The 22,354-nt window shown below is 45.0% G+C and overlaps 1 protein-coding gene across 1 annotated transcript in view; it reads left to right on the top strand.

Moving 5' to 3' along the window:
* Positions 1-22,354, top strand: part of CACNA1B (calcium channel, voltage-dependent, N type, alpha 1B subunit) — a 306,403-nt gene that overhangs the window by 241,543 nt on the left and 42,506 nt on the right. Inside the window, 7 exon segments of the mRNA XM_009326378.1 lie at positions 5,658-5,754; positions 7,758-7,918; positions 9,639-9,776; positions 10,678-10,879; positions 12,434-12,598; positions 13,466-13,576; positions 13,736-13,828. Coding sequence (XP_009324653.1) covers positions 5,658-5,754; positions 7,758-7,918; positions 9,639-9,776; positions 10,678-10,879; positions 12,434-12,598; positions 13,466-13,576; positions 13,736-13,828 — 967 coding nt within the window.

The following is a 22,354-nucleotide window of genomic DNA, read 5'->3' as shown; positions in this document are numbered from 1 at the left end:
TTTTTACATTTTCAACAACAGAAGGGTGGCTGAGATGCACAGAATTTCACACTGCTCTTTGAAAAAGCAAGCAGCATTTGCCAAACAATCAAGGTTATTACCTCCCAAAGTGTCAGGAGGATGAAGGTACATTTGCCCTGTCTGCTTGTCAGTCAAAGGGCTGATGCACCGTGGGGGGATGTGTGGGTATATGCTGTATAGCCAATCCGTTGCTTCCTTGCTTGTTTATTTTTATGAACATTGAGTTTGTGGGTGTGGGACGGGACGGGATTATCTGCCAGCACATATCTGTATGTGCATGGGGTGCACTGTATAGCCTTATGTTTCTGTTTGTCATTGACTCTGCTCTTTCTTTGTCTTCTTCTTGCTGGAATCTCTCTCTAGGAGTTTCATGGGGTAATACGTTATTCCTGTCTCTTGCTGCACTGTTATGCCTGTCAAACGTGTGTACACACACTTGCCACTGTGGAAACGAACCATGTTACACCCATTGCATTGACTCCTTTGTCCCTTTATTACTCATTACTCAGTGAAACGTATTTTCCCTTAACAGTCCTCATTCATCCTAACTTTCTTTAAGCAGAGGATAGAAGCAGTCTAGAAAGCCAAGTAGACCAGAGAGTCTTGACCAGGGAGTCAGAAACCATGATGAGCAGATATATTTGTACCAAAAAGATTTGAGGGGATGACTTAGTGGGTACATGGTTAATGTGTGAGTTGCCATTCATGAAATTCTTAATAACTACGTTTAAAGAAGCAGTTTTATTCTCATTCAGAGGATTGCACCTCTAAACTGCATTAGTGCTGGAAGCTTCAGGACTAATTTTGTGCAGTCTGGGCAATGCGACCCAGCTGGGATTCAGGCTGTCAGCCTCTGACATTAGTGAAAGTCTTTGACATGAAAACAGAGTGCAGAGAACTTTTCGAGAGGTTGGCAGGGGCAATTTGTAAAGAAGGAGGTAGCAAAAGTCGGTGCGGTACAGTGCAGCTTTACTTCAGGGATGGAGGGGAAGGCAGAGCTGCATCGTCTCATGCCACAGTTCTGAGCAGGGCAAGAGTTCAGGTGGGCTCCTCCGCAGCAGATATCCCAGAGATGCAATGAAAAAGATGCAAAGAAAGGTCTTTGATGTGGTCCAGGAAATTGGGTACTTGTTTCTTTCTTCTCTTAGGAAACCAGATCATTTAGACCCTGGAAGAGGGTGGCATTGTGCTTGGGCAGAGTTGCGTGACCTTATTTACTCTCCGGTGGAGGAATTCACTTTCTGCCTTGGGGATTTCAGGCAATTGCAGAAGGAGGTGACTCCACCCTGCTCTGAATATTTGATAACATGACTCTAGGAGGCCCATGTTATGTGAAATCAGAGCTACTGGCAGGAGCAACAGAAACAAGAAGCTTCCTTTTTAAAGAACTATTAATTTTTTAAAGGATCTTTTATTTATTAAAGGAAAAAAGACCATGCAAAGCTCTCTTAAAATATTTTTAATGTTTTAAATAAATGAGCAGCAAACTGCGCCAGAAAAAACAGAATTGGCCTAATGCAACCAGAATTGACTTAATGCAATTTTTTTCTTCGTGGTGTTCTTTTTTTTTTTTTTTTTTTAAGTCACTGGGCTTCTGTTTGCTGTCTGTCTTTATTCTGCTTGCTCTTCTATAGCTCTTCTGAATTTTGTAGTTGTTATTCTGCAGTCCTCCAACATCTTGTCTTTCCATAACTACTTATTTTTGTTGTGAGAAATATTCTGGTCAAATGTGTGCTTGTGTACACCTTTTGACTGAATCCTAGTTCCATCTGGACTTTTTATTTTGTGGGACATGTGGCTTTGTATTAGAGTGGTGTAAAAAACAATATTGGCAGAGGGGTTCTTAAACACTGAAAAAAGCCCTTAGTTTTTATTTGACAGGCTGAAATAGTTGCAGAAGATCCATTTAATTACAATGCAATTTGCATCACTCTAGTTCAGAGTACCAGTCCATTGAAAAAGCTTTCTCCTATAGCATGACCCATACTGTGACAAGAAATAAGTATGATTTTTCAGGATTCTCTGTATGACTTAGATCACAAATCCCATTAACATTTAATTGGCTCATGCTCTTTATTTGCTTAGGTGCCTGAAAGGGGGAAAAAAAAAAAAATCAACCCTTCTTAGTGTCCTCTGTTAAGGCAGAAGGAATTCTGTAGGACTGGAGCTGTCTGCCCTTCACCTTCAAGCTCTCAGTGCAGTCATCCACACGCCTCCCCGTGCGAGGGAAAAACAGCTTCTTCTCTCATAGACCCAGGAGGAAGGATTTTCTCTGCCCCACTATTCGTTAGTACCCAGTAGGTCTGTTTAATCTTCCTAGAAATATTAAGCCCACAGAGGTTGTTGCTTCAGGCTTGGAGCCAGCCCTGTGAGACCTGAGCTAGCTCCTTCAGAGCCGAGAAGTGTCTCTGTTCTTGTCTTGAACTTCCCTTCCAGGAGGCCTTATTAGTACAGTTGTTATTTAGCGCAAATGCATGGCACAGTAGTAAATAGGTGCTTAGGTCTCCTGGAATCAGGAGCACTGGAAGACACCATCCAGAAATATTCTGTGGTTCTGCTTGAACCCAGGTGAGCACTGCTGAGGTTTATTAGTTCAGTTGCTACCTGCCAGTGGCTGTGCTGCTAAGCTGGACTGTGTGTGTTAATCTGCAAACCAGAAATGTGGCCACAAATGATTGAGAATTGAATATAGTTCTGGGCCAAGGTATCCCACCACTTTTTTTTCTCCTACTGCCCCAACCACATGTCCCTTAAACCCTCTCACCTTCACTATTCTCTCACCTCTACTTTCCTCAGCTCCTGCCTCTTCACCCTCTCTGCCCTGGCTTCCTCATCTAGTTAAACCCGAAATGGCTGGCCAACATGGAGCAACCTGAGTGACTGATTTGGCCTTCCAGAGGGGAGAGAGTGGAGGGAGCAGCAGGGGCAGCCAAGGTGATGGGCATGTGCTGGGTGACCATCAGCCATGGGCACAGGCTGGCTGGCCAAGCCAGGTGGTATGTCCTTCCTGGTAACCTATTTCCCCTTCTACTTCTCTCCTGCCACTGACTGTCCTCCTCAAGAGGCTGAACAAACTGTTTTGCAGCCAGGGCATTGCTAAGGAGCAGACAAAGCTGCCTGGGGAGCAGGTGAGCTCCAGTTTGGCTGGCTCATCTGGAGGCTATGGTGACAAGGAGACAGCTGCAGTGACCGTGGCAGGATCGTTGCTTGCTAGGAGTTGGTGATTTGAAAGCAAGTATGCAAAGCCAAACATGGGCCAGATCTTCAGTTATGCTAAAACCTGAAGGGAAAGCTAGTAAAAGCTATGCTGGCGGTGTCTGCTTCATCTCGTCCAGATTAAAGGGTCTCTAATGAGAATAAAAAATGATTTCTTTTAAATATATAATAGTTATTTTGTGGTATTAAATCAGTCCTGTAACTCCATGAGTGTTAGCTCAATCACCTGGATTTACAGCTGTGCCAGCAGTCAGGATCCATCTGTGGCTGATTAATGGCCCTAAAGCAGCCCTGAAAGACAAGATAGGGAGAGGATAGTTAAATCTCCATCCTGTTCCCCCTCTCCGCCATTTCTATTAAATCATGTGCAAAGGCAACTTGTGTTGAACGTATAAGTCATTGGGATACAACCCACGGCCCTCCAAAAATTCCTTGTGTATCACTGCTTATTGCATTTCAGGACAACTGCAGTGACTGGTAATTGGAGAAAGACACCAGAGATGAGACAGGAATGTGTGTTTCTAGGTTGCAGATTCCAGTCCAGTGTTAGTATTGAGTAGTACAGTATTAGTACTGAATGATTAGTCTTTTAGAAGTGGATAGATTGCAAAAAGACACCTTCCAGGGCTGAGCAAGGTCAGCCAGCCATGAAACTGGGTGGTTTCCTCCACTCTCGGCGCTTATCCCTTAGCACAGTGCATAGGGCTGGCTGCTAGCAGGGTGAAGGAAGCTTTGCAGTCCACTACCTGCACATACCTCTTGTGAGTCTCTCGGGTTACTTGTATTTCTATTGCTTTCCTGTTGGAGAAATGTTTAGCAAACTGGAAGAGCTTAGAATAGGTATATCAGCATCTGTTCAACATGTTATTCATTCACACCTGTGTTACTTCAATAGAGTCTCAGACCTAAACCTATAGTCATGAATAAAACTCTGTTAAAGGTTTTCATCCCATTTTTCACTTCATATGAAATGAAGGGGAATGTCATTGTTTTGCTGTTGGGTTGGAAGAAGATGTAACTGTGTCTTTTTTATTTATTTGGAAGTGCACGAGGAAAGGAACTCTGTCCTTCCCCTAAAAACCTCTAGTGGTAACAAGAGGAACGGTCTCGAGTCTTGCACTCAGTTTTAACAAAAACTAAAAACAAAATGTGACTTACAGCACCTGCATGCGTAAGTGGGAAGTTGCCCTAGCACTGTTCCAGGCATGTAATATGCCGTCATATTACATGTTCCCGCATGGGTTTGGTAGCATGTCTTCCAAGAGGGATTCGAGGATGAGGGTACGGGCGTGGAGCGGCTCTGGTCCCCAGGAGAGCTCTGTCCCTCACCGTGAAGGCTCCAGTTCCCCCTGGTCACTGTCTGCTTGTCTAGACACAACGTCCCTGCCAGAGAAGTGCAAGAAGCACACAGAGAAACATCCTCCTGTCTCACCCAGGTGCCTGGGAGGGAGGAGGGCCAAGTGTGACTTTCTCACTTTTCCTGCCTGGGGCTGGGATGAATGTACTGAGCCTCCTCTCCTGCTGGCTGCAGCTGAGGTGTGCTGCTGCCCTGGCTTTGACCGTTGCCTGGGTGGGGAGTTGGGGCAGGAAGGTCACCAGTTCCTGGGTGATGCTCGGTGAGTAGCTGGGAAGTGAGCGAAGGCTGGAGAGCACGTGTGGCTGAACGCTGCAAGGACCATGTCCTGCCCACAGCCTTCCTCCCGTTGCGGTGATTAACACATCTCAAGTGGGCGTTCATCTGCAGTCCTCACTAGAACTGTCTGCATCCATGGTGAGGATGGCACCCAAAACCTGTAAAAAAACCCCAAACCACAAAAAAACCCCAATTCCACAACCAAAACCACACTGGGTACCTATAGATATTCTAGCTAGCGACCTGAGGACCAAACGATTCCCTCTGTTGTTCTTGTGCCTTTTATCCCTTGCAGAGGAACCAAAGGCAAGGACATCAACACAATCAAGTCACTGCGAGTTCTGCGGGTCCTAAGACCGCTGAAGGAGCCTCCTCTCCTGCTGGCTGCAGCTGAGGTGTGCTGCTGCCCTGGCTTTGACCGTTGCCTGGGTGGGGAGTTGGGGCAGGAAGGTCACCAGTTCCTGGGTGATGCTCGGTGAGTAGCTGGGAAGTGAGCGAAGGCTGGAGAGCACGTGTGGCTGAACGCTGCAAGGACCATGTCCTGCCCACAGCCTTCCTCCCGTTGCGGTGATTAACACATCTCAAGTGGGCGTTCATCTGCAGTCCTCACTAGAACTGTCTGCATCCATGGTGAGGATGGCACCCAAAACCTGTAAAAAAACCCCAAACCACAAAAAAACCCCAATTCCACAACCAAAACCACACTGGGTACCTATAGATATTCTAGCTAGCGACCTGAGGACCAAACGATTCCCTCTGTTGTTCTTGTGCCTTTTATCCCTTGCAGAGGAACCAAAGGCAAGGACATCAACACAATCAAGTCACTGCGAGTTCTGCGGGTCCTAAGACCGCTGAAGACCATTAAGCGGCTGCCAAAACTAAAGGTTAGAGAATAACCACAAATCTTTCCTTCTCTGGAGGTTTGTAACTGATCTGAGTGGAAGCTGATGGGCTAAACTTAATCCAAGTTATTTCTGTTCCTTTTATTTTGTTGCAATTAATCTCTTTGCCAGATTTATAAAAATAGCTGTGCAGATGTTTAGCAAATGTCAAACACTTGTTTCTTTTGCAAACATTGTGTGCAATATTATGAATTATTATGAATCCACATTAAAATCAAACTTCTAAAAAAAGAAAAGAAAAAATGTAAATAAATTAAATTACAGTTCATAACTGTGATGCTTTTAGAAATGATATAGGAGAAAATAGGTTTTGGAGTGTTTGACTTTCCCTAGAGAACTTAACATGAATATTGCAAGATTTTCCACAGCCTGTCTAAAGAGAAATGTCATTGCTGTATGAGGACTTTCAATCTGTTCATCTTTTCTGTTAAAGAATATATAGTGCAGGGTTTTATAACAGTACCCTTTCATCTGTAGAATACTAAGTTACAAAGCAAAATAAACGTAATGGCCCGTGGTTACTTACTCAACACCATTTCATGAACGCTTTGAGATACAGCCAGCCCCTGGAAGCAGAGAATGGAAGGAGTTACAAAATTTAATAATTTCTAAGTTTTGGGAACTCTTGAATACCTATTGTAGAATGCCTTCATGTGACATCACTGCTTGCAGGCTCTTTTCTGTGAGAGATGGGGAAAAAGCGATGGGTGCTTTTGCAATGGTGAAACTATGTCTGACAATTCCTGTTTTCACATAGTGGCATGTAAAAACCAGGGTCAGCTGTTATATAGGTTTGCTTTTGTCCTTACCCACAATTCATGCTTAAATAATTCTGATTATATACTAAATTTAGTATGCATAAAAATGCATACTAAAAGATAAGGAAGAGTAATATTGAACAATGTAGGAAATGGTCTTTATTTGTTTAGAAATTTGAGATGTACAGCTCTTAGGTCATAAAACAGTCAACTGTAGCTCAATCCTACAGCAGGATGCCGAACGCTTGCTTTTTATTGAATGTCTTCCTTATTTTCAAGCCATTTTACAGAGTAATTTTACCACTTCTAAAGAAGTATTCAGAAATTTTTATGTGAAACAGAAGTCATATTTATATGGTTTGTCTTCAAAATTATTTCTTTTTTTTTTTTTTTTCCTGGATGTGGTCTTGTACGCAACAATCAACAAGATTAATGGGGTGATTAGAGATATTTCCAGTGTTTTAATTCAGAATTTCTGGGTTGCATCAGGAGTGTAATTTTGTGAATTATTCCATTCCATTCAGAGAAACAGGAACAGTATTGTACAAACCCCGCACTTGGGCAGTAAGACTGCTCAATTTCTATTATTATGACAAACTTTTCAGACTAAAATTAAACTGCAAATTACTTGTAACAATGAATCAGTGACTAATAACCAAATAATAAATGTATTTGAGAAGTTCTTTGCAGGGAGTTCAGAAGTGACATATTCTGACTAGATTAGTCACACTTGATTTTGATAGTTCATTACAAAAATATTATTTGAAGCATTTGGTTGCTTTGTATCTGGTATATTTTCCTTATTCAAAGAGTTCAAATAACGGTCAACGATTAACATATTTGATGAGTTTTTACATATCCACTGGTAATAAATTAAACACAAGTACGTTTTTCATTTCATAATTGGCCATGGAAATATTTGCTTAGGACTAGTATTTATCTCGGTGAGCTGCGATTGTCTTTATAAATTTTACAGGCAGCACCAGAAGATTCAGTGGCACAGCCAAATTCACCGAGAAAGCAGGAGTTGTAGGAAGCCGGTGTTATTTCTCACAGCTGGAGCATGACTCTTGGTCAAACACTTGGTCAAACACTTGGTGTGCAAGTCCATGAAACCATCCATGGGTTGTAGGTTGGGTAATTACTCCCAAGCGTAGTTAGATGCTAGATGCCAAGATGTTAGACGCCCTTTTCTTTCAAGCCCTTAACCTTGTTCTCCATCCCCAGGCTGTCTTTGACTGCGTGGTGAATTCCTTGAAGAACGTCCTCAATATCCTCATAGTTTACATGCTCTTCATGTTCATTTTTGCCGTCATTGCTGTGCAGCTCTTCAAAGGCAGATTCTTCTATTGCACTGATGAGTCAAAGGAGCTGGAGAAGGACTGCAGGTATGGCCGGGGGCAGGGCCTGTGCGGGAGGAGCCCGACTTTCCTCTGGCAGCAGCAGCTCCCTTGACTGTCCCAAAGCTGCATCAGTCAGGTATCTGCTGAGCTTGATGAGTCTCCTGTAAGTAAGAGCAATGCTTCAGCACAATTACCCTAGAGGTGAATTTTCCCTTTTATTGTTTCTATAGCTGCATTGTTCCTGGCTCTGATCTAGCAAATACTTAGCCAAATGCTTAATGATACAGGGGAGCAGGCTCCTTTTCACAGGGAGGGCTAGGTGTGATTTTAAGGTAAAGGGTTTTTGAAGGGATAGCGTGACTCCTTTTTCTACCTGCTGCCTTGATTCTTAGGGCTCGTATGAATTAGAAAAACATAATGAATAAATAATCAGAAGTGAGTCGGTAGGAAGTTAAAGAGCTTCTCATTAGCTAGAAAAGGGGTCAGTATTTGAATATCTTAAAAGCCCTGTCATGCTTTGTCCTTTGCAGAAGACTGTCAAGGTGCTTTACTTGCCACAATGTGCGTCTTCCTCACTTGCCATTTTTCTTGGCACCCAAACTACATCCTCAGCACTGTCCAGGTCTGCCCACGTTACCCGTCTCCTGCCGCCTTGCAAACGCAGGGCACATCCCTGGTGGGACCGCGTGCACACAGCAGCTGCGGAGGCTGTTGCTGCAGTTCTTCCTTGCAATAAAGCAGATATATTACAGAAAGAAATGTGAAATTGTAGAAAAATGTAGGTTGGAGGGGAACTCTCCAGGTGCCAGGTGTCCTGGTTTCAGCTGGGATAGAGTTAATTTTCTTCCTAGTAGCTGGTACAGTGCTGCGTTTTGGATTTAGGATGAGAATAATGTTGATAACACACCGATGGTTTAGTTGTTGCTGAGCAGGGCTTACACTAGTCAAGGACTCTTCAGCTTCCCATGCTCTACCGACTGAGCAGGCTGGAGGTGCACACGAAGCTGGGAGGGGGCACAGCCAGGACAGCTGACCCAAACTGGCCACAGGGACATTCCATACCATGGGACGTCATGCTCAGTACAGAAACTGGGGGGGAGTTGGCCAGGGTGTAGTGACCGCTGCTTGGGGTCTGGCTGGGCATCGGTCGGCGGGGGGTGAGCAATTGCACTGTGCATCACTTATTTTGTATATTCTTTTACCATTATTATTTTTTTTTCCTTCCTTTTCTGTCCTATGAAACTGTCTTTATCTCAACCCACGAATGTTACTTTTTTTTCCGCAGTTCTCTCCCCCATCCCACTGAGGGAAGGGAGTGAGCGAACCGCTGTGTGGTGTTTAGCTGCCTGCTGGGTTAAACCACAACACAGGTCCCTCAGCCCCTCAAAGCAGGACCCAGTTAGAAGTTAGATCCAACTCTGAAGTAGGAGCTAGAGACTTTTCCCCATCAAGCAGCACAGTTTTCTGTGGGGTCAGACAATTTGGGGGCCAGCATGCTGTTAATTGCTGGCTTTGCCTAATTCATGAATGTCCTGATACAATTTCTTTCATTTCTAGACCTCAGGTCCAGTTCCTGTGGCTCTAAATGGCTTGAAAAATGGCCTTTACTTCTGTTACAAACCTAGGGGCTGTCTCTTTATTTGTTTTTAATACATAGCACAGTCGGACTCTGCTATTGGGGCTTTTTGATGCTCCTCAGTGAGTCATACGAAATGGCTGATTTGGTTTAATTCTCTCATTTGATCTGAATCTCTGTTTTTCCTAGGGGTCAGTACCTCGATTATGAAAAAGATGAGGTGGAGGCGCAGCCCAGGGAATGGAAAAAATACGAGTTCCACTACGACAACGTGCTCTGGGCTCTGCTCACGCTCTTCACCGTCTCCACAGGCGAAGGGTGGCCAACGTGAGTACACAGGACTGGCAGGGTCAGTGATCACGAAGGTAATGGCAGCTTTCCACAGCTCTGAGGGACACGTAAATGGCAAGTGACCTGAGAAATAAGAACAGTCTTTTATCAGCTAAGCTTTTACTTTCCCTTGTGTGATTATTGGGTGAATCAGCAGGCAGGGCTCTGCATTTTTCTTGACGTTCTTCTGAGCTTACACAGGGATGCTTAGGCAGTTTTCAGTACTTAATAGCTTGCTTGCTCCAGTCTTTTGCACTTGCACACCTTTCTCAGGTGTAAAACTGATAATGGGAATGTAAGAAAATGAGGGGAAAAAGTATTGTGACCTATGCTGAAAATATGCTGGGTACAACAGTCCCAAAACTGTATTTACTGTTCAGCATATGACTTTATTTTGGCACACTTTTCTGCTGGGACATGTGGAGTACAATTCATGGTCAGGGTTTCTCCATGGCAGGCCTTCCCTGTCCTCCACGTTCAGCTATTTCATAAAATAAAGAATGAAACATGCAGCATCGGTCTCCCTTCTCCAGTCCCTCACTGTGTTCCCCTACTCGGAGATCATCAACACATTTCCTTTCCCACCCTTACTTCATCCCTGTTGAGCAGAGAAGAGAAGCCAGATCTAACTGTATCCTCTCCCCTTGGCCAGGGGGATAAGTGGATCTGTACGTAGCAAATCTCCATCATTCTGCAGAGTGGTGAAAAAGGCAAGGGTTTCCCTAAAAATATCCTCAAGGAAAACTTCTTCCCAGCCATAGAGATGGGAGTGAGTTTGACCTGAGCATATGTGGAAAACCCTCCACGTGACTGAAGGCCAGTGAGTGACTATCAGCGTGTCATTGGTGCTTCACACTGATTTCATTGACTTTTCTTCTCTCTTTGCGCTTGATTGCAGTGTGCTGAAGCACTCGGTGGATGCTACCTACGAGGAACAGGGTCCCAGCCCTGGCTACCGAATGGAAATGTCTATCTTTTACGTGGTGTATTTTGTTGTCTTCCCTTTTTTCTTTGTGAACATCTTTGTGGCGTTAATCATCATCACCTTCCAAGAGCAAGGAGATAAAGTGATGTCAGAGTGCAGCCTCGAGAAAAACGAGGTACCCGCACCTTCTGAATCCGGAGTTAGCACCTGGGGGCTCAGAGCACCTCGGTACCGGTGGAAGCCCACTCCTCGTCCCTCCTGTGCCATGGGGGGTTTTAGAGCAGTCATTACCTGAGGGTGTGTGGTGTAGAGACCAAACAAATTACAGACTGTTTCAGCTTTTGCATAAAAACAAAAGCAGGGAGAGCCCCCGAGTGCTGTGTGTTAGTAAGCACTGTCACACGTCCCCGTGGACCACACCTCCACTTCGAAGTGAGTATAGACTTGCATGTTAGCTCAAACATGTAGGTGTGAAAGGAGACAGAAATCTTTGGCCTTTTAGAGGCCAGCTATCAGAAATCAAACTGAACTACAATTGCTACAGCTCCCCGAAGGAACGCTCCTCTCACCAGGCTAGTTTTGTGCCTGGCTGACATGATGTCCTCCTGACAGCAGCCGAAAGTAGATGCCTTGGGAAGAGTCTAAGACCAGGGCAAGCAGATATGAGGCTTTTTTTTAATGCCCTAGCAAATACCATATTGTTCAGCTCAGGAGATTTCTGAGCTCAGGAGATTCCTGAGCTGAACACCGTTTTTCTTTAGTTAGCGGCATCTGTGTATCTTTCTTCCATGAATGTATCCAGTTTCCTCCTGAACCCATGCAGATTTTTAGCATCCGCAACATCCTTCGTCTGGGTCCCATAGCCTCAATGACCTGTTGTGCGAAGAACCATCTCTTTTTGTTTATTTTGAAATTGGAACCTGATTTTTGATGAAAAGAGATGACTTTTTAATAAATTATTAATTAGTGCATTGTTTGTCTGTATGAACAAAAAGTCCAAAATAAAGCAGAATATTTAGAGATGCTTTACCCACATTATTTTTTAACTGAGCAGAAAATATTTTTGCACTAATTTAAGACTTTGATTTCTTACCTAAATCCAAGATAAGAAAATGCTCCAGAATCAAAACATCCTGTGGGTAGAAATCAATTTTTAATGCAGTTTTACACTCATAATAATGTGAACAGAAATAGCCAACTAAGGGGGTCTTCGAGAGTTCACCCAGTAATATCTGTTGGATAATTTATTGGTTGAGTTCAGTTCACATTTTATGAAATGTTATTAGCTGGACAGGTTTTGCTGTGTGCGAGAACATACCTGGGTTTCACAATACTTTCACAATACTCCAGTTTCCACAGTTACATATCAGGAGGAATTGGCAGAGTGTTTTCTGAAGTAAACCTGTGGATTTATAACTCCCTTCCCTAAGTGGGAAGGGATCGGGACCTACCAGGAGCTGGGCTGGGATAGAAGGCTGTCTCCTAGGATTGCAGGGGGCCATAGGAGTGCTGTGGGGTTTAATATTTCAGTGAGTGTCCAAAAGTGATTACAATTTGGGGATCCTGTGCAGCATTTTACAGGGGTAGTTAGTACTCGCATCATGTGTGAGAAACACTTAGAAATACCATCCTCCACTAAATGCTCTGCTCGCTCTCCCAACAATATCCCAAGTGACAGAGAATGCCAGCCCTTTTTTTGTATTCTTTTCATCTGGTTTTTGTTTTGTAGAGGGCCTGCATAGACTTCGCCATAAGTGCCAAGCCACTGACCCGCTACATGCCTCAGAACAAGCAATCTTTTCAGTACAAGATGTGGAAATTTGTGGTGTCCCCTCCCTTTGAGTATTTTATCATGGTCATGATTGCACTCAATACCATTGTCCTAATGATGAAGGTTAGTGGGCTGTTACTGAATCTTTGCAATTTCGGGCTAGTGAATGTGGTGTTTGCTGGAGATGCTTTGTACTCTTGACCTGAGAGCTGGGGGGGATCAGCAGGAGCAATCGCCACTTCTCATCTGCCTGATGTCATTTTTAGAGGCCTTGTGGCATTCCTTTGGTCCCCAAAGGGAGGTGGTTTAGTTGTGATGAGATACAGCAAATGGGATTCCCCTACACAGTGCTGGTTTGGCTCGTAGCCCCTTCAGCGTATGGCCAGTGGGACGGGAACTGGGCTCTGCAGGTCTGGAGCTCCCAGCTCAACCTGGGCTTCCTGCTGCAGAGCAGGGTCACTTCTTGGGGTTGCTCGACATCCAGCCATCCCAGGGAAATTACTCAAATTTGCAGCAGTGTCAAGATTCTGGGACGTGATCCACAGTGCATAAGAGGAAGAGATACAGATGGCTGGATATTGTGGATGATCTCCCCTCCTATCCCTTGCCTAGCTTAGAGTATCTTCACAGTCAAGGGGTCACCATGTTCTTAGGGTCTGCTGGAATGAAACACAGTTCTGCACTTGTCGTCTGGTTTTGAAAATGCCCTTCCTCCCTCCTGGTCCAATGTCTGCTTGCAGGGAGATGTACACCAGCAACAGTCTCCCCATTCTGGGTGTATCCCCAGATACCCCATTAAGATAGCATGTAGGCAACAGTGTGCTTCTGGAGTGGCATGAATAACCATATTGTAACCCCAAGTCTTGCTTAAAGTGAGCACAAAATCTGGCACTAAAATGGGCGAGAGTCTTGCAGTCAGGCAAGTCAGCTGGGAAGGTTTTATTCTGTAAGTGATCTTCCAGTAACAGCCTTTCTTCCATCCTGGTTTAGTTCTATGATGCTCCAGAAGCATATGAAGAAATGTTGAAATGCCTGAATATTGTGTTTACATCCATGTTTTCAATGGAATGTGTGCTGAAGATCATTGCCTTTGGTGTGCTGGTATGTGTCTTCCTCATTTACTTTCAACTGTTTCCTCTCTACATGAAATGCTTGTATTTCATGACGCGTATTTAAAAACAAACAAACAAAAAAAGCCTGTGCTGCAAAACAGAAATAACCCCTGGATCCCTCTATCCCCCTTGTGTTTTCATTTGGCAGAATTATTTCCGAGATGCCTGGAATGTCTTTGATTTTGTAACAGTGTTGGGAAGTATTACTGATATTTTAGTAACAGAGATTGCGGTAAGTACAGTTTGCTCAATTTGCTTCATTTACCAACAAAGCTGTACTCTGTCAAGACATTGCAACTTCTCCCTACCAGCTTTATTCCCTAGAGCTGCCTCTGGGACTCATCGTGTGATGATGTCCTTGGGAGACCTGGCAGCCTGTTTCCATTAGCTCTGCTCGTTCCATGGACATGAGCACGGCTGGCTGCCCCAAAGACTTTCATGCAAAAAGCTGTGATGAGAACGACAGTGCTAGTGACTCTGCCAGGAAACAATCTCTCTCTCTCATTCAGCAAACGACTCTAACCCCGAGCCGTTTTTGCCTATTAATGGAAAAATCCTGTTGAATTTAATAGAGGGAAAAGATCAAAAGGATTCTGGTGAAGACTGCTGTTTTATAGTGTGAGGTGCTTTGCAGGGCACACACACACGTCTGTCCCTTGGGGCTCCTACCCAGTCTTGGTCACGGGGCAGAGTGAAGGCAAGAAGAGGAGTGGGAAGGGGAGAGGTGATGGGAATGTAGAAAGAGCCAGAAACTCATCAGCCTGCACAGTCTGGATTGGGGGAACGTGGCGCATTTCTGTTATGTGCACAAAAGCTTTGCAGGGCAATTATTAAAACAAACAAACAACTTTACAATGACTGTTCTCTCCCTGCTAACGAGTCCTGTAGATTACAAGAAGTGTACAAACTTGCCATCAAATTCAAGAGGATTTTTCCATAAAGGCAGCAAATGTCTGACTCAAGCCTTGACAGCCTGAAATTATCCAATTTGTAAATTGCTCCTCTCCTCTCCCAATGCACATTTTAGCTGATGATGCTGTATCTGTATGTGATGAATTTGAACTTTACCATAATTTTTTTTCTCAGTCCCTGGGATTTGCTTATAGATCTGTTTTGTGTGTGCTAAGAACTATGCTCCCCAAACTTCTTTACAGGACATTCAGCTGGTGGTGAAGACCATATTACTGTTTCTAACAAAATACATTATTACCTAACCTCCTTGGTACAAAAAAAGCACACAAAACCCCAAAGTTTTACTCCTCGCACGAATGGTGTTCATTTAACAGTTGGTGAATCCTATCTTGTAGACTTTGGATTACCTTTTGTTTTTAATGCATGGCTTACGGCCAGGGTAAAGTTACTCAGATCAAACACAAGGTCTGACTACCGCTTCCCTCAGCGCTTAGGAGATTTATTGCACTGTGGGCAGGTCCTGGGTGCTTGCCTCCACTCCCTCTGCTGCGCGACACGCTTTCTTGTCAGACTCAGGCACCCAAACCTTTGCCTTGGTTTGAAAATTTGTGAAAACATTGGCAAGCCAGCCACAAACAGAGACTGATGCTTCTCTTCCAACCCTCCTTTGGCCACTTTTACTGGGAGGAAGCAGCACAGCCAACTCCCATGCGGTAAGGGAGCTTGTGGTCTCTCCAAGATTGGTATCTTCTCCTTCCGGAAGGTGTCTTCTTCGCAACACCAAGCCCACATGCCTCTTATTAAAATTCTCCTTCGTACAGCTTTTTTGCAGGCAGAGAGCAGCCATCAGTGTTGCCCATTCCCTGCTTGACAGGTAGTGGTCGCTGCTCGGTTAACAGGCCATTGCCTCTCCCTCCAGCTCGCACGGGGGTGGCCCAGCCTTGACAAGGGTGTCTGGCACCTGGGGAATTGGCTACGGACTGATCAGGTTGGGCTATGATACATCATTGAATTTAAGACAAAACCACTACACATCTGGAGCTGTATACGCACGTCCCTAGCTTTTTGGAAGCAGCAGCTGTCCCTTGGCACTGCTGGCCAACTATTAGGGGTAGGAGAGTTAGTGTGTAGACAGAGGTTCCCCATGCCTTTCCTGGTCTTTGGGCTGGAGAGTAAATGTGCTCCCAAATACCCTCGTGTGAGTTGGCAGGCACTGATGCAGTAACCTCAAGGGTGCTGGGAGTGATGGCGTCACCCTTCCACTCTGCAGTAATTTCTGTGGTTTCCAGTATCAAAGATAGCAGCAATTTGGGGATGCCTTTGAAGAATAGTATGAATTACCTCTAAAAACAGTCAGTAAACTCCAATAGGGTTAAGAGCCCAAGCACCTATACACCTTTCCATTATCCTCCCAGGTGGTAATGGAGAGGCTTTTGGTTTATGAGTAACTAGACCCATTAAGTCAAACCTCAGAGAGGACTTTCTAATGTAGTTCAACAGCTTCCTCTGGCAGTGTGTCCAATACAAATCTGCTCACAAGCACGTCTTTAATATAAAAGCCGTATGTCCCCCAGGACCACTCCAGCCCCTGACCTCTTGGTCCTCTGACTCAGTCCATAGACCTATTTGAGCTCTGCTCTCTCTAAATCTTCCCCTTCTGCAGCATTTCTGTATAGCCATCATGTCTCCTTTCCACATGCTTTCCCCTGCAGACAGAGAGTGCCCAGAGCCCCCCCCTTCTTGCTAGACTTGTTTTTCAAAACTTCTTTCATACAGCTCCTCTCTGACCTCCCTCCAGCCCGTGCCCATCGGCAGCAGCACACTCATCCGCACTGAACGGCTTTTGCAGCCACCGGTGTACGCTTCCTTGAGCTGCACACATCCATCTTTCAGCCTCAGACAGGGACGATGGGCTGAGAGTCCAAACGCATCGTGCACAGCTTGCTGAAGAGGGGTTAGGAGCTTAGTTCGCTTAAAGGTGACATTGATGCGCAAGTCTCAGAATCACTGTTTAATTACATGAGTGGGAGTTTGCAATGGTGCCCCGAAGATGACATTTATAACAGAATTGTTAATGGCAGCAAATATCAGCAGCTTTCAGGATGTCTTTCACGGAGCAGTTCATTTGCTTCATCCAGTGGCATGTGGTGGCGGTAGTCTTGTACCAGGATCTCCACTGGCACCGCAAGCCTTCCTCTCCTTCCAGTCCTGTGGACAGGCTATGGCACGTAAGGTGGAAAACAAGCAGAAGGATCCAGCACTCTGCTCCGGTCCTGTTTTGTCGGCCCCACGATAGGTTGCAACTTGTGTTATTCTGACCCACAGTACACAAGGGGAAACCCAAAGTGTCCCAAGGCTGCCTGGGAAACGCCAGGACCATTTTGCTGCCTGGAAAGTGGCACAGTGCATGTATAACCTGGAAGAGTTACACTTTAAACCATCTTTGTAATATATAACCTGCTATTTTGTTCAACTGGAGTTGCACAGAAGTCACTTAAATACTTCTGGAACTTAGAACCAATTAAAAAAATGTAGAAAAGGGCTGAAAAACCTGATGCAGTGATAGCGAGCATGCTGTTTGCAAACAGCAGGGACCAAGGGGAGGACTGGTGGGAGCCTCGTTCGCAGAGCACAGATCAGGCTTACGGCCTTGAGTCTTTAATCCCGGTGCCTCTGCCCAACCGTTTTCCACCCTTTACTTTTCCAGGTAGGGGAGAGTAGTAGCTAAGGACCGGGATGAACATCTGCTCTGCACAAAACGCCATAGCTAATGCTATGCCCTAGCTAATGCCCCACTTCAACTTTCTGGCTCGGTGCAGGACCGGGGATGCAGCAGCTCTCTGCACCGTGTGACGGAGCTGAGAAAAACCAAAGAGGGGAGCAGGTTGTTACTCATCACGGCTCAGAGCTGTGTCCCCAACGGAGGATGCTCTCTTCTCCATTTGCCTTCCTCAGCTCCAGGCTCTCCTCAGCTGATGGGCAGCTGTGGGAATAGTTGGGTGGCAGCCCCCGTTAGTCCTTCCCTGTGCATTCAGCACTGTTATTACCCATTGACACAGGAGGGTTTCTCAGGCTGAGAAGCCCAGGTGACAGCCACAACGTGAACTCAACCGTCAGTCTGTCCCTGTAACAGCCACCCGTGAAGCCCTCCAGCTCCTTGTGGAGAGGGGATGCTTTCTGGGTACGACTTTGAGATCAGGCTCGCAAATAGTTGCAGGAGCACCGCTTTTCTCCATGACTGTGTTTTCCAGCTATAAGTGTTCTCCAAGGTAAATAAACCTGCTCACCTGGGTGGTCTCATCTTGAGAGACTAGGCTTCCACCAGCCTTGCTGCATCGGTACTTTTAACCCACTGAAAAGTAAAGATAAAAGGAAAAGAAATGTGTTGATTAATTGCTTTATTTTAATTTTGTTGTCATGTCATATGTAATTTACTTTGTGAATGCAGTGGAATATATATATTTTTTTATTTCCTTAGGCAAAAGCACGTATGTCAGTTTTTTACCCTCCCAGTAATGGAAGTAAAATAGTAAAATAGGTGGCATTAAGGAGAAGGTGTCCTGGCGGACACGGCCAGCCTCAGGAGGCTGAATGGGTGTATCGCAAACTGACATCTATTTCTATGCCTGGAAATATAAAAAAGATACTGAGAAGTGTTTGTGAATTGTCTCCCAATTTGCATTACAAAATGAAATGCAAATAACTACTGCACTGTCTGTGTTATCTTTAGGATCTCAGAATCTGTTTTGGTTTGAAGCATTTTTTATTTATATAATTATCATAAAATAACACCCCCAAAAGCCCAACAGTTTTTTTCCAGTGAAATTTTCAGAGTTTCCTTTTTTGCTTGTCCTGATTACTCATTTTCTCTTTTGTTTCCTGTTTTGTTCTTTATTTTCCTTATCTACCTGCTGAATCACGCCATCCAATCAACATACAATGCGAAAACCATGTCTCCGTCTGTATGTTGTGCACCTGCTGCTCAAAAAAAAAAATTTGTAAATAATCTTGCAAATATCCATCCATGAAAACATCACATATAGGACACGGTTGGTTTCATTGAATTTAAACACTTATTTAAATTCTCTGCTTTTATTTTCTCTCGTTTTTCTTTAATTTAATTCGTTTTGATGAGATTTCCGATTGCACTGGTGAAAAAGCCTCACTGCAGCGTGCCTCAAAACTGGCTTCTGTTCTGCATCTTCTTCCCCTTGGCTAATTGGTGACGTGAGGCAAATGCAGTTACCAATAGCCTGTTCTCCGCTGTTTGTTACACCTGACAATGATAAAGGGGAGACTGACACTTGCTTTATTTTGGTGGAAAATTGAATGAGAATAGGAGGGAAGGATGCTTCTGGATGACCCGGAATAGAGAAGATTGGCTGGCTGGGAAACCCTTCGTTTTGTAAGTGGTGGTACCAAATTCAGTTCTCAGAAATCAGTTTTGTTTTCTTTCACGATGAGATGCGTTGAGCTGTCTGCAAAGGGAAGCAGTATGTTTAAGAGGACTGCCTTACAGGTATTTTAAGCCCATGGTTTACACTGTATTGTAAGGCAAAAAAATTATTGAAGTGTTTACAGACTTGCTTCCCTCAAATCAAAAGAGAAGTCATAGGAAGGAGTGATTTTTATTCAACTTTGAAAACCCTTTGTGATACTAGCATATGGAAGCATTTTGCCACCACAGTGGACACAGAGTCCCTGGATGCAAAAGCAAACATCTCAAGTAAAATGCATAAGCCATGTTACGAACAGGGCTGAAAAGTGCTGGGAACCAGATCCCACTGGGAATTTAGTGCCTGATTCCAAAGATGCCTTTGGAAATACTGGCCTCTGTCTTTGAAAGCCATAAATTAAGCAAAAGAGGATGAATAAAGAAAAATACAATATAAAAAATATATATATTCTTCCATTCTTAATTATTTTGGCTATGGTTAATAACACAAATGAGACCATAAGCTTATAAAAAATACTTGCTTGGCCACCTGACGACAGCTCTTAAATCTGTGTTCACATCTGGACTTTCTGTTGCACAGTTGCTGTTAAGAAACAAATCAGAGTGAATCTTCATGACAGACTGCAAATAAGCTCCATGCTTCATGGAGGGTCACAGGAAGGAATTTTCTGCTAGGAAACGGCAAAGAAGAAAATGACGATGTCTAAGTTAAAAGTTTGCATAGTGCAATCTGAGAAGGGAACCCTCTGCGTGTGCTGCGGTGGCTGGAAGCATTACAGACGTGTGGGAGCTGCGAGGACATGTTTGGACAATTCACCTTCGTGCAACCCTGGCCCAGGCAGCAAAGATAAGTGCTCTGGCATCAGCTGTGCACATGAAAATATACTGGAAAAATCAGCTTATCTCCCTTTGGCCAAATTTTGGCCTTGTTGCTGTCCGTGTGGCAGGTTAAAGATTTAAATGCTCATCCTGCAGTTTGTTAGGATTGCAGTCTCTAGAGTCATATGTGCAGGTCCAGGCTCCTTCCATCACTCGGCATCAAAGGCGTCCAAGTTAGATCTTTGGAGCACCACGTTGCCCTCTGGAGCTGCCTTCCCCCTTCCACTGCGGGTGATGGGAGCCTACAGTGACTACGGCAGAAGTACCAAAGTTGAAAGGTAGTAGGGAACAGGGAGAGATCTGAGCATCACACACTTATAAAATCATTTTCCAGTGTTCCTGGCTCAGGATGAAAGGACGCGGTGCGATATGCCCGTAATGGCAGAGTCCCCAAGACACAGAGAAGTGTGGCAAAAATCTTCAGGCTCTCAAAATTAGCAAGAGTTTTCCCCAAGCTTCAAAGGAAGCCAAGACCCTGTGCAAGACTCAGTAGCTCTTCTTCAGTACTGGCAATGCCCTGGACACTTAAATGGGAACACAGACACTTCCTCTGCAGTAGTTCCTTAGCAGAATAAGTTAATTCATGTTGATGCAAGATGAAGAGAACTGCCAAAGCTTCCCAAGTGATGACCCCATTCTTGGCTTGGTCAGACTCCTCTTCCCACAATTCTTTGCAACTTTGGGTGAGCCCTTCATTTTGAGGACAGAAATCTGAAGTTTCAAGCCCGGGGGTTTGTTTTGCTCTGCAGCTGGGCTGCAGGGATGAACAACCCAACTTCTGCTGAGTTTATTGCTTTGTGGCAGTGTAATGTAGCCTCCTTCACTAGATCCTGCAGAGCACATCCAGCCATGGCATAAAACCCTCATATTCATACTGCAGGTTTAAAAATCCGAACCACTAAATGTACTGAGCTGGTGGAGCTCATTCTGCACCCCTGTGGACAGCGAGCACAGCTCCTGTTTTGGGAGGCAACCACTCTGCCGCTGAAGATGCTGGAGGAACCGATCTGGGCAATGGCTGTATGCCCTATTCTTCATGTTTTTTCTGCTTTTCAGTATGGAAAACACCCTAAGAAAGGGTAAAAGAGCAGGCTGCCCGTGGCAGGACAGCAATCAAGGCCAGTTCTTTTTCCGTGATGTCTGTTCTCCCTGTTTCCCTCCTGCTTTGAAGTTTGCTGCAGGGTTGCATTGCTCGGCCAAGCTTTGGTCACGCTCCTGTCGCGGGAAGTGGTGGCTGTGCCCGGCTGTGCCCAGGCCCCCCAGGGCCCGCCGGGTGGCTGGGTGTCTTTGGTACCAAAGCCCCTTCTTTTAGGAAAATAGCGACAGGCCAGGGGGATATGTTTTTCAAACATAATTTGCTAGTCCTCAGGTGGATTATAAAATCATAAAGCTATGGTGCCTCTTGTAAGCACCGGTCAGCCTTCAGCATCTGTGCAACAGAAAAGCAAAGAAAAACCCAGAAGGAAAGACCTTGATAACCCAGAAGGTGATCATGTGTGTGTGTCACATGTTACAGAGGTGGCTAAGTGGGAGGAGAATTGATGCAAAACACTGCTATACACAAGAAATATTGCAATGTGGAGTTTCCCCTTTAACTGCATGCAATTCTAATACCTGCCTGGACAGCTGAGTTGTTGAAGGATGGGTTTTCTATGCGGTGTGCCGAGGGTTACACACGTGGAGCCCTTCCATCCATCACGAGCGTGTGTAATTTTGCCTCCCTACGAACAGCGCAGAGAATGGTCCTTCGAACGGTCTGCGAATGTTGGTGACGGTGGATTTTCCTGGGTTGCGAGTGATTCCCCGTGGAGCTGAGGCTTTTGCTGCACTTTAGGAAATGGCAGTGCATGAGTCAAACAGGGAGGGTTTGGGGCTGGGGAAAAAAAAAAAAGGTTATGGACTGTTTGTCCCTCCAAATCCCAGGGAGTAGGGGGTTATAGACGTAACCGTACAGTTTTGAGCCCCCTGTTTCATATTGCATGTATACAGACTATCCTGTATAAAGCCTCATGTAGCACAGGGATAGTCTGTGCTAAGTGCGACCTTGCGGTCAGCCTAGACCAAAGCAGATGTTAAGCATCATGTCAGCTGTGATTATGAGATTATAGCAAAGTCTGAGCAAAACAATATTCTTGCTGTTGAGCTGCAGTGACATGGGAAGAGGGAGGTAAGGCAGGTTCATATGCAGAGAGATGGATCCTGCAGACGCTGCCTGTGCACATGCTCCTTGGAGGAGCGTTAGGCCTGTGCACAGGAAAGATCTGGCTTGAGCATTGCTCCGAAGGTAATAATTTGTCAGACCTGCAGGCTTGATGCCCAAGTGCCATGAACAATGCACATAAGGTCTGATCCTGTTCCCGCTGGCGGGGAAAGTTTCCGTGATTAAAATGGGCTCTGGGTTAAACCTTTGCCCTCCACTGAAACCCCCTGCAGCTGCTCTGTGGACGTGTATCAGCCCGCACCGCGGCCAGCGCAGGGGGAACAGGTGACTAAGGATCAGATTGCTGACGGCACCCGGTT

Source organism: Pygoscelis adeliae, unplaced genomic scaffold (genome assembly GCF_000699105.1).
Source record: "Pygoscelis adeliae isolate BGI_AS28 unplaced genomic scaffold, ASM69910v1 Scaffold436, whole genome shotgun sequence".
NCBI lineage: Eukaryota > Metazoa > Chordata > Aves > Sphenisciformes > Spheniscidae > Pygoscelis > Pygoscelis adeliae.
This window is presented reverse-complemented; position numbering and strand designations above follow the sequence as displayed.